At 65.7% G+C, this 12,302-nt stretch overlaps 1 protein-coding gene across 1 annotated transcript; it reads right to left on the bottom strand.

Moving 5' to 3' along the window:
- Positions 1 to 400: 400 nt before the first annotated feature.
- Positions 401 to 12,148, bottom strand: LOC135292320 (SRSF protein kinase 3-like; the record flags this gene model as incomplete). Its single annotated transcript, XM_064406535.1, is given in 17 exon segments — positions 401 to 538; positions 1,162 to 1,231; positions 1,855 to 1,962; positions 2,583 to 2,602; positions 2,605 to 2,682; positions 3,513 to 3,767; positions 4,574 to 4,751; positions 5,653 to 5,678; positions 6,047 to 6,051; positions 7,329 to 7,489; positions 8,670 to 8,776; positions 8,879 to 8,960; positions 9,032 to 9,119; positions 9,226 to 9,334; positions 9,420 to 9,530; positions 10,375 to 10,432; positions 11,580 to 12,148. Coding segments are annotated over 17 exon segments (1,720 nt in total), but the record flags the coding sequence as incomplete, so codon positions are not given.
- Positions 12,149 to 12,302: the final 154 nt, after the last annotated feature.

The raw sequence follows: 12,302 nt of genomic DNA, 5'->3' as shown, positions 1-12,302 counted from the left end.
CCAATCCTGAGGTGGCCCCGCCCCTTACAGGAGTGGTCGGGACACGCCCCTATCCCAATGTAGCCACACCCTTTATAAGGGGTGTGGTCAGGACACACCCCAATGTTGTAGCCCCACCCCTTATGGGGTGTGTCAGGATGTCCCAATGTTGAGGTGGCCCCGCCCCTTATGAGGGTGTGGTCAAGACACGCCCCAATCCCAATGTGGGGGGGGTATGGAATGATAAACCCCACCCCCTCCCCACCCAATCACCCTGAGCTCAAGCCCCGCCCCCTTTCCCATGACCACACCCCTATGGGTGTGGCACCCCTTCATTTGCATAGCCCAACCTTGTCCCTCTCCACCTCTAGGGCCACACCCAACCCTTACCCCGCCCCCCTTTGACCCCTCCCAACCACACCCAGCCCTGGCCACGCCCCCGGCCCCGCCCCGGCCCCGCCCTCACCTCTCCTGTTGAAGAACTCGCGGGAGTAGCGCCCCCCCAGGGCCACGTGCCGCGGGATCTCCCCCAGCAGCTCGATCACGTGCGCGATGTGGTCTGCGGGGCGGGGCACGCCGGACACGCCCTTTAGCCACGCCCACCCCCTTAGCCACGCCCACCCGCCTGCTTCAATCCCCACCCCCACTCAGGGATATTGACTTGGCCACGCCCCCCGGCCAACCCCCCCCATTGGCTGCCACGCCATGGCAGGCTCCACCCACTGATGAGCCACGCCCCTTGTTTGAAACCCGATCCTGTATAGCCACGCCCTTGGTCAGGCCACACCCCCTAACTGCCAAAGACCCCGCCCCCTTTTACATCCTTATTGGGGAGACCCCGCCCACATGTGCCATGTCCTGCCCATTCCTGAGACCACACCCATTCCCGAGGCCACACCACTTCACGGCCACACCCATTCCCAAGGCCACACCCATGTCAGAGACCATATGCAATGCCAAGACCACGCCCATCACCAAGGCCACACCCACCCCATGGCCACACCCATCCCTGAAGCCACACCCATTCCCAAGGCCACACCCACCTCATGGCCACACCCATGCCAGAGGCCACCCCAATTCCTGAGGTCACACCCATTCCCAAGGCCACACCCACCGCATGACCACACCCATTCCTGACCACGCCCATTCCCAAGACCACGCCCACTCCAGAGGCCCCGCCACCCTCGTCGCGGCTGTACTCCTCCCCCGAGTGCGGCTCAAACAGGTAATCGCCCGTGGCCAGCTCGAACGCCTGGGGAGGGGGGGGGTCTGTCACAGCCCCCTGCCTGCCCCGGGGGCCATGAGAAACCCCCTCCCCACCTTATGGAACCATCACAGCCCCCTGCCCGCCCTGGGGTCTGTCACAGCCCCCTGCCCACCCTGGGGACCCAACACAGCCCCCTGCCCACCCCGGGGTCTGTCACAGCCCCCTGCCCACCCTGGGGACCCAACACAGCCCCCTGCCCACCCCGGGTCTGTCACAGCCCCCTGCCCGCCCCGGGGTCTGTCACAGCCCCCTCCCCACCCTGGGGGCCATGAGAAACCCCCTCCCCACCTTATGGAACCATCACAGCCCCCTCCCCACCCTGGGGAACCATCACAGCCCCCTCCCCACCATGGGGGCCATCAGAGCCCCCTCCCCACCCAGGGTCTGTCAGAGCCCCCTGCCCACCCCGGGGTCCATGAGAAACCCCCTCCCCACCCTGGGGTCCATCACAGCTCCCTCCCAACTCGGAGTCCCTGGCCGCCCCCTCCTCACCCCAGGGTCTGTCAGAAGCCCCCTGCCCACCCCGGGGGTCCCACCCCGTGGTCCATCACAGCCCCCCTCCCCAAATGGGGGGTCCTGGCAGCCCCCCCGGGGGTCCCGGCCCCCACCATGCAGGCCGTGCTCCAGATGTCGGCGGGGGGGCCGTAGCCCGCCCCCAGCAGCACCTCCAGCGCCCGGTACTGCCGCGTCTGGATGTCCTCGGTGAAGTGCCTGTGCTGCGGCACGGCCCCCAGACCCAATTCACCCCGGGCCACGGCCCCCAGACCCAATTCACCCCCAGACCCAAATCACCCCCGAGTCACAACACCCCCGAGCCAGAACACCCCCAAAGCCACATGGACACCACCAAATCCTCACCCCCAGTCCCCCCCAGTCCCTCCCAGTCCCCCCCAGTCCCCCCAGTTCCCCCCAGTGACCCCCCCCTGTCCCCCCCAGTCCCTCCCAGTCCCTCCCAGCCCCTCCCAGTCCCCCCCAGTTCCCCCCAGTCCCCCCCAATCCCCCCCAGCCCCTCCCAGTCCCCCAGTCCCTCCCAGTCCCCTCCCAGTCCCCCCAGTCCCCCCATCTCTCCCAGTCCCCCCATCTCTCCCAGTCCCCCAGTCCCTCCCAGTTCCCTCCCAGTTCCCCAGTTCCCCCAGTCCCCCCCAGTTCCCCCAGTCCCTCCCAGTCCCCCCCAGTCCCCCCAGTCCCCTCAATCCCCCCAGTTCCCCCAGTCCCCCCAGTCCCTCCCAGTCCCTCCCAGTTCCCCCCAGTCCCCCCAGTCCCCCCCAGTCCCCCCAGTCCCCCCCAGTCCCCCCCAGTCCCCCCAGTCCCCCCAGTCCCCCAGTCCCAGTCTCACCACCCAGCAGCCGTTGCCAGGTCGGCGATCTTGATGCGCAGCCGGGGGGCGGCGCGGGGGTCCAGGGGGTTCTCCTGCCCCCCCGGCAGCCCCCCCTCACCTGGGGGGGACACGGGGGGCGTTGGGGGCACACCTGGGCACCGCCAGTACCCCCCCAGTGCCCCTCCAGTGCCCCCCCAGTGCCCTCCAGTGCCCCACCAGAGCCCCCACCCCACATTTCCACCCCAACCCCAAACGGCCCCTCCTGATCCCCCCAACCCTAAAATCCCCCCCAATTCCTCATCCAGACCCCCCAATGGAAAATGCCCCCCAAACCCCCAAAATTCTCCTCAAGATCCGAAATTACCCCTCCAGACCCTCCCCAACCCCAAACCGTCCCCACCCCCCCCAAAATGCTCCTCAGACCCCAAATTTCCCCTCAAGACCCCCCCACCCCAAATTCCCCCCAAACCCACCCCAAATTCCTCTTCCAGATGCCCCCAAACCCAAATTCCCCCAAAATCGACCCCAAATTCCCCTCTAGACCCCCCCAATCCCAAATTCCCCCCAAATTCCCCCTCTAGACCCCCCAACCCCAAATTCCCCCCAAATTCCTCTTCCAGATGGCCCCAAACCCCAAATTCCCCCCAAATCCACCCCAAATTCCCCCTCTAGACCGCCTCCCAACCCCAAATTCCCCCTCTAGACCCCCCAACTCCAAATTCCCCCTCTAGACCCCCTCCCAACCCCAAATTCCCCCCCAAATTCCCCCTCTAGACCCCCTCCCCAACCCCAAATTCCCCCAAATTCCCCCTCTAGACTCCCCAACCCCAAACTCCCCCTCCAGACGCCCCCACCCCCAAATTCCCCCCAAATTCCCTTCTAGACCCCCTCCCCAACCCCCGAATCCCCCCAAATCCCCCCAAGCCGCTCCCCCGGTGCCCCCCGCACTCACCCAGGGGTTGGGGAGCCCCTCGGAGCCCCCCGAGATGAGGGAGCCGGAGGTGGGGGTGAACAGCGAGTCCGAGGCCGAGCTGGGGCTGGGGGGGCGGCGGGGGGGTCCGGGGGGCCCCCCCCTGGAGGCGCAGGAGCCCCCCGAGAAGCCGTCGCTGGAGCCCCCCCCGCGGGCAGCGTGTGCACCCCCGAGGACGAGGCCCCGCTCGGGGGGCTCCCCCCCGCCCTCCTCCGGGGGGTCCGGGGGCGTTTCTGCAGGAGCAAACAGACCCTGAGACCCCCAGAGCCCCCCCAAATTCACCCCAAAACTCACAGGTGGTCCCAAACCCCCTCCCTGTTTCTGGAGTCCCAAAGGCTCGTGGGGCTCCCCAAAACAGGTCCAGGGACCCCAAAACTGTCCCCAGAGCCCCTCAAATTGTTCTTGGGGGTCCTGCTCACCCACGAGGCCCAAACCCACCCTGGGGACCCCAAATTGTCTCCTCCCCGCCACTCTGGGGACCCCAAACCCATCCTGGGGACTCCAAATCATCTTTGGGGATCCCCCACGCCACCCTGGGGACCCCCAGCCATGGCTGGGGCTCCCTCTGGGACCCCCAAACCCACCCTGGGGACCCCAAATTGTCTCCACCCCCACCCTAGGGACCCCAACCCCACCTGTCCCATTCCCCCACCCCCCCAGGGTCCCCCTCTTCTCCTCCCTGTGTCCTGGGACCCCCCAGTGTCCCTCCAGGACCCCCCGATGTCCCCTCCTGTGTCCCATGAGGATCTGGGGGGATGTGGGGGCTTTTTGGGGTCCCCGGGTGTCCCCCCCCCCAGCACTGACCGGTGTCGCTGCCTGTCCCCAGTGTCCCCCAGCACTGACCGGTGTCGCTGCCTGTCCCCGGTGTCCCCCGCGGTGTCCCCAGGGCCCCTCCCCGTGTCCCCCAGCACTGACCGGTGTCGCTGCCTGTCCCTGGTGTCCCCTCCCAGCACTGACCGGTGTCGCTGCCTGTCCCCGGTGTCCCCCCAGCACTGACCGGTGTCACTGCCTGTCCCCGGTGTCCCCCCCCCGCACTGACCGGTGTCGCTGCCTGTCCCCGGTGTCCCCCCCCAGCACTGACCGGTGTCGCTGCCTGTCCCCGGTGTCCCCGCGGTGTCGCGCAGCCGCTCCAGGTCCCGCAGTCTCTCTGCCAGCAGCTGCCGCTGTCGCCGCTGTCGCCGCCGCCGCCGGCGCCGCTGAGCCCGCGACAGCCGCTCCTGGGGGGGATTCCCTTGGTTTTGGGGGGATTCCCCCGGTTTTTGGGGAAATTCCCCCGGTTTTGGGGGGATTCCCCCGGGTTTTGGGGGATTCCCCGGTTTTTGGGGGGATTCCCCCGGTTTTGGGGGGATTTACCCAGTTTTGGGGGTTTTTCCTCCATTCTGGGGGGCTTTGATTTTGGGGGCACAGGGCAGACAGGTGTGCAAAAACATGCGGGGGCACACAGGTGAGCATGCTCGGGTGTGAGGGCACACAGGTGTGCGAGGACAGGTGTGAGCACACACAGGGTGTGCAAGGACACACAGGTGTGAGCACACACAGGTGAGCATGGTCGGGTGTGAGAGCACACAGGTGTGCAAGGACACACAGGTGTGAGCACACACAGGTGAGCATGGTCGGGTGTGAGAGCACACAGGTGTGCAAGGACACACAGGTGTGAGCACACACAGGTGAGCGTGCTCGGGTGTGAGAGCACACAGGTGTGCGAGGACAGATGAGCATGCAAAGGTGAGAGCACACAGGTGTGCAAGAACACAGGTGAGCACACACACACAGGTGAGAACACCCAGGTGACGGCACACAGGTGTACAAAAACATACAGGTGTAAGCACACACACACACAGGTGAAAAACACAGGTGAGCACGCACACAGGTGAGCACACACGCAGGTGTGCAAGGGACAGGTGTGAGCAGGTGTGCAAGGACAGGTGAGAGCACACACAGGTGAGAGCACACACATACACCCAGGTGAGCACACAGGTGAGCACACTCGGGTGAGCACACTCACACACACACACAGGTGTGCACACACACACATGAGAACACAATCGCACACAGGTGAGCACACATATGAGCACACACATACACAGGTGAACACACACACACATGTGTCACACTCACAGGTTCCTCCTGGGGTGCCGAGCTCACTGTGGGCAGACAGGAGGGGGGGATTTGGGGATCCCCAAATTCTGGGGACCCCCAGAGCAGTGGGGTTGGGCACACCTGCTCTTTTGGGGTTCAACAGGTACCTGCACACACCCTGCGTTTTGGGGTCACCTGCACTCCTGGGGTGCATTTTGGACACCCATAGGATGTGTTTTGGGGCACCCTACCCCCATGGGCTGTGTTTTGGGTACTCTACCCCCATAGGATGGATTTTGGGGTACCTGCCCCCCCTCCCCGGGCTGGATTTCGGGGTACCTGCCCCGCGGGGGGGTGGATTTTGGGGCTCCCCTGCCCCCCATGGGATGGATTTTGGGGTACCTGTCCCCCCTGGGGATGCATTTTGGGGTACCTGCCCTGTGAGGAATGGATGTCAGGGTACCCTACCCCCCCCCGTGGGCTGTGTTTTGGGGGCTCCCTGTCCCACCATGGATGGGTTTTGGGGCTCCCTGCCCCGCGGGGGATGCATTTTGGGGTACCCTACCCCCTCATGAGATGGATTTTCGGGTTCCCTACCCCCCCGGGGTACTCACCCCCCGGGATGGATTTTGGGGTACCTGCCCCGTGGGGGATGGATTTCGGGGTACTCTACCCCCCGGGCTGTTTTGGGGTACCCAACCCCCCGGCTGTATTTTGGGGTACCTGCCCCCCCATGGATGGGTTTTGGGGCTCCCTGCCCCACGGGGTATGTTTTTGGGGTACACTATTCCCCCCCAGGGTGTGTTTTGGGGTACCGGCCCCGCGGGGGATGGGTTTTGGCATACCCTACCCCCATGGGCTGCGTTTTGGGGCTCCCTGTCCCACCATGGATGGGTTTTGGGGTACCCCAACCCCCCGGGCTGTGTTTCGGGGTACCCTGCCCCCCCATGGGCTGTATTTCGGGGTACCTGCCCCGTGGGGGATGGATTTCAGGGTACCCAACCCCCCGGGCTGCATTTCGGGATACCTGCCCCGCGGGGGTTGGATTTTGGGGTACCTGCCCCCCCTGGGGTGTTTTTTGGGGTACTCTACCCCCCGGGGGATGTGTTTTGGGGTACCCTGCCCCCCCCCCGGGGATGGATTTTTGGGGTACCTGCCCCGCGGGGGATGGGTTTTGGCATACCCTCCCCCCATGGGCTGCGTTTTGGGGCTCCCTGTCCCACCATGGATGGGTTTTGGGGTACCTGCCCCCCCACGGACGGGTTTCGGGGTACCCTGCCCCACGGGGGATGGATTTCGGGGTACCCTACCCCCCGGGCTGTGTTTCGGGGTACCCCTGCCCCCCCCATGGGCTGCATTTCGGGGTACCTGCCCCGCGGGGGATGGGTTTTGGGGTAGTCTACCCCCCCATGGGCTGTGTTTTGGGGTACCCTGCCCCCCCCCCGGGCTGTATTTCAGGGTACCCTACCCCCGGGGATGGATTTTGGGGTACCCTGCCCACCCACGGACGGGTTTTGGGGTACCCAACCCCCCGGGGGATGTGTTTTCGGGGTACCCTACACCCCCCACAGGCTGTATTTCGGGGTACCCTACCCCCCCATGGGCTGTATTTCGGGGTACCCTGACCCCCTGGGGATGGGATTTCGGGGTACCCTACCCCCCTGTGGGCTGTGTTTTGGGGTACCCTGCCCCCCCACGGACGGGTTTTGGGGTACCTGCCCCGCGGGGGGGCCCGCGGCCCCGTGCCCCAGCGCGCGGCCTGCGCCGCCAGGTGCCGCAGGTAGGGCTCCTGCACGCACAGCAGCACGTTCTCGGGCTTGATGTCCGTGTGGATGATCTTGCACTTGGTGTGCAGGTAATCCAGCCCCTCCAGCACCTGCGGCGGCACCCCACATCAGGGGGGCACCCCAAAAACGGGGGGGCACTCCGACATCGGGGGAGAACCCCGAAATTGGGGGGAACACCAAATAGGGGGGGACATCCCAATCGGGGAGGGACAGCCCAAAGTTGTGAGTGGCACACAAAATTAGGGAGGGGCACCCCAACATCGGGGGGGGCACCCCAAAGCGGGGGGGCACCCCGACATCGCGGGGGCACCCCGAAATAGGGGGGGAAACCCCGACATCGAGAGGGGCACCCCGACATCGCTGGGGCACCCCCACATCGGGAGGGCACCCCAACATCGGGGGGGAACCCCAAAATCGGGAGGGCATCCCAACACTGGGGGGCACCCCGACATCGGGAGGGGCACCCCGACATCGCGGGGGGAACACAAATCTGGGGGGGCATCCCAATCGGGGGGGGACAGCCCAAATCGGGGGGGGAAACCCCAAAATCGGGAGGGCATCCCAACACTGGGGGGGCACCCCGACATCGGGAGGGGCACCCCCAAAACAGGGGGGGCACCCCAACATCGAGAGGGGCACCCCGACATCATGGGAGAACCCCGAAATTGGGGGGGAACACCAAATAGGGGGGGGAAATCCAATCGGGGAGGGACAGCCCAAAGCTGTGAGGGGCACACAAAATTAGGGAGGGGCACCCCAAATCCGGGGGGAGACCCCAAATCGGGGGCACCCCAACATCAGGGGGGACACCCCGACATCGGGGGGGCACCCAATCGGGGAGGGACAACCCAAATTGGGGGGAGCACCCCAGATCTGGGGGACAACACTAATCTGGAGGGGCATCCCAATTGGGGAGGGATAGCCCAAGTTGGGGGGGCACACCAAACAGGGGAGCCAGGTGGATTTGGGGGTCTCTGTGCAGCCCGTTTGGGGTCCCAGGGCGGGGTTTGGGGTGCCAGGGCGGGATTTGGGGTCCCAGGGCGGGGTTTGGGGTCCCAGGGATGGATTTGGGGTCCCAGGGCAGGGTTTGGGGGTCCCAGGGCGGGGTTTGGGGTCCCGGGGCAGGGTGTGGGGTCCCGGGGCAGGATTTGGGGTCCCAGGGCAGGATTGGGGGTCCCGGGGGCAGGGTGTGGGGTCCCGGGGCAGGATTGGGGGTCCGGGGCAGGGTGTGGGGTCCCGGGGCAGGGTGTGGGGCACGCAGCCCCCCACCTGGCGCACGATGCTCTTGACGCAGGGCAGGGGCAGCCCCTGGTAGTTGGATTTGATGATCCAGCGCAGCAGCTGGTGCCCCAGCACCTCCAGCACCATGCAAACATCTGGGGGGGGGGCAGTCAAGGAGCCCCCAGACCCCTGGGACCCCCCCCCCAGGGAGGGAAACTCGGGGTACCCCCCCCCGAGCCCCCCAAAAGGATACGGACCTCCGTTGACCCCCGAGATCTTGAAGTCGTCGATGAGCTGCACGTTCTCGCGGTTGGGGTCGCTGGGGTCTGAATCCCGCACCTGGGGGGGCCCGGGGGGGTCAGGGCGGGGGGTCCGGGGGTCCCCGGTTTGGGGGGGCGGGGGGCACTCACACATTTCAGCAGTTTGATCTCATCCAGGGCCGTCTCCGTGTACTGGGGGGCGCTTTTCACCACCTTCAGCGCCACGAAACGTTTCCTCCTGCCCGGGGCGGCCAAAAAAAAAAAAAAAACAAAACCAGGGGAACCCCCCCCAAAAAATTCCAGGGGAGCCCCCCCTGAGCCCCCCCAGGAGCCCCCGCACTCACCGGAGGTCCCAGCAGAGCCACACGGTGGAGAAATGTCCCCAGCCCAGCTTGCGAACCACGTGGTAGCGCCCGTGGAAAAGGTCCCCGATGCGGACCGGGTAGTACCCCCCTGGGGAGGGGGCGCGGGGGGCGATTGGCACCCGGGGGTTTGGGGACACCCCCGAGCACCCCCGAAAGCAGCGGGGTGTCCCCACCTTTGCAGTAGTCGCGGGGATCCTCCTGCTCGCCCTCGTCGGAGCCCGGCGGGGACTCGGCCAGAGCCGGGGGGCGGCTCTGGGGACACCGCGCCGGGGGGGCTGGGGGTCCTGGGGGGGGGGCAGCAAGGCTGGGACCCCCCCCGGGCCGGGCACCAACCCCCAGCTCCCTGCACACCCCGGCTGCGGACCCCTCCCCAACATCTGCAACCTTCGGGGGGCTCCTCTCTGTGCCCCCCTCCCCAAAATCTGGAACCTTCGGGGGTCTCCTCTCTGCCCCCCTCCCCAAAATTAACTCCCTTTGGGGCTCTCCTCTCTGCTATCCCCCTCCCCAAAATCTGGAACCTTCAGGGGTTTCCTCTCTGCCCCCCCTCCCCAAAACCTGCTCCCTTCGGGGGTCTCCTTTCTCCTCCCCTCCCCAAAATTAAGTCTCTTCAGGGTCTCCTCTCTGCCCTCCCTCCCCAAAATCTGGAACCTCCAGGGGTCTTCTCTCTGCCCCCCTCCCCAAAATCTGCTCCCCTCGGGGGTCTCCTCTCTGCCCCCCTCCTCAAAATTAACTCCCTTTGGGGGTCTCCTCTCTGCAACCCCTCCCCAAAATCTGGAACCTTCAGGGGTCTCCTCTCTGCCCCCCATACCTGGTCCCTTCGGGGGTCTCCCCCATGCTGGGGGGGGTCCCAGGGTGGTCCCAGGAGCCGGGGATGGTCCCAGGGGAGCGCTGGGAGCTCCCAGAGGCCCCCCCGAGCTGGGGGGGGGCAGGTGCGGGGCATTCTGGGCCATCACCCCCCCAAAATAGAAATGACCTCAAGGCCCCCCGGCCCCGCGGGGCTAAAAATAGCCCTGGAGGGGGAGGGGCGGCGCGGAATGTCCCCCCCCCACCCCATAAAAGGGGGCTCTGCTCGTGCGTGTCCCACCCCCCGCTCTGGGGAAGGGTCGTGGCCCCGCTGGCCCCCCTCACCTTGGGGGTGCTTTGGGTTTTTTGTCCTTTTTGCGCTTTCTCCTTCTCCGGGCGGGATCTGGGGAGGGGGATTGGGGGGGGGTCGCAGTGTCACAGACCCCCTCGTCCCCCTCCCCCAGGTACCCCGTGTCACCCCCAGCCCCAAAACCCACCAGCTCTGAAACGGCTCCTCAGGGACCCCCAGAAACGCTCAGGACCCCAATTTCCCCTCAGGGACCCCAATTTTCCCCTCGCACTCCCCCTCCCACTGCCTCCCTCACGACCCCTCCCATCACACGGGACCCCCATCTCCCCTCAGCCTCCCCCAAACCCTCAGGACCCCCCCCTCACGCTCCTGGGGGACCCCCATTTTCCCCTTAGAACCCCTCACAAACCCCATTTTTCCCTCAGGATCCCCCTCAGGATTCCTATTTTCCCCTCACAGACCCTTCCCTTCCCTCACAAATCCCATTTTCCCCCTCTCAGAACCCATTTTCCTCCTCTCAGACCCCATTTTCCCCTCACAAACCCCATTATCCCCTCAGGATCCCCCTCAGGACCCTCTTCACAGACCCCATTTCTCCCCTCACAAGCCCTACTTTTCCTCTCACAAACCCCATTTCTCCCCTTACAAATCCATTTTTGCCCTCTCAGACCCCATTTTCCCCTTACAAATCCCATTTTCCCCCTCTCTGACCCCATTTCTCCCCTCACAAACCCCATTTCCCCCTCTCAGACCCCATTTCTCCCCTCACAAACCCCATTTTCCCCCTCTCAGACCCCATTTTTCCCCTCACAAACCCCATTTTCCCCCTCTCAGACCCCATTTTCCCCCCTCTCAGACCCCATTTTTCCCCTCACAAACCCCATTTCTCCCCTCACAAACCCCATTTTCCCCCTCACAAACCCCCTTTTCCCCTCACAAACCCCATTTTTCCCTCACAAACCCCATTTCTCCCCTCACAAACCCCATTTTCCCCTCACAAACCCCATTTTTCCCTTCACAAACCCCGTTTTCCCCTCACAAACCCCATTTCTCCCCTCTCAGACCCCATTTCTCCCCTCACAAACCCCATTTTCCCCTCACAAACCCCATTTTTCCCCTCACAAACCCCATTTTCCCCCTCTCAGACCCCATTTTTCCCTCACAAAGCCCATTTTTCCCCTCACAAACCCCATTTCTTCCCTCACAAACCCCATTTTCCCCTCAGACCCCCGCCCCTCACCGGGCCCCCCGCGCAGCTCCATTCCCCGCGCTCGCCCCCGCTCCGCGCGCGGCGCCCCCTGCCGGCCGGGGAAAGGGGCGGAGCCTCTGCCCGAGCCCCGCCCACTGACCAATGAGAACCCACCATATGACCGCTGGCCACGCCCCTGGCCACGCCCCGATGTCGCCATGGAAACGCGGCCTAGCGCGACGCCGCCGCGGCTCCCGCGCCGCTTTGTCGCGATATAACGAGACCCAACCCCCCGCCGCGGCTGTCACGACATTTTCTGTATCGCGACAGCACCCGGAGAGCCCCGACAGCCCTCGAGCCCCTGAGATATCGCTTGGGTCAGGCAGCGCTGCGGTCCCCCCAAAGTGACACCGCCCCCTCATGCCCGCTCTCACCGCTGATTGGCTGCCGCCCCGCTACGTCATCCCAGCGCGACGCATCACCATGGCAACCGCGGGGTAAACACGGAAGTCCCAAAAAACCAGACCCGGGGCGCCCAAAACCGCGGCGGGACCCCCCAAAAACCGCAAATCCCCGCCCCCCGTTCCCTCCCCAGGGCCCCCCGGAGGGTCTGGGGACCCCCCCCCGCCTGTCCGGGGGGTGGGGGAGGGGCCGAGCCCCCCACGAACAGACGGGGCCAGGGGGGTGCTGGGCATCAGTTTAATACCGGGGCGCGGGGGCGTGGGGGGGCAGCACCCCCGGACCCCCTTCCCCCCCCCCAGGTGCTGGTGGGGG

This window comes from Passer domesticus, unplaced genomic scaffold (assembly GCF_036417665.1).
Source record: "Passer domesticus isolate bPasDom1 unplaced genomic scaffold, bPasDom1.hap1 HAP1_SCAFFOLD_294, whole genome shotgun sequence".
In the NCBI taxonomy this organism is placed as follows: Eukaryota; Metazoa; Chordata; class Aves; order Passeriformes; family Passeridae; genus Passer; species Passer domesticus.
This window is presented reverse-complemented; position numbering and strand designations above follow the sequence as displayed.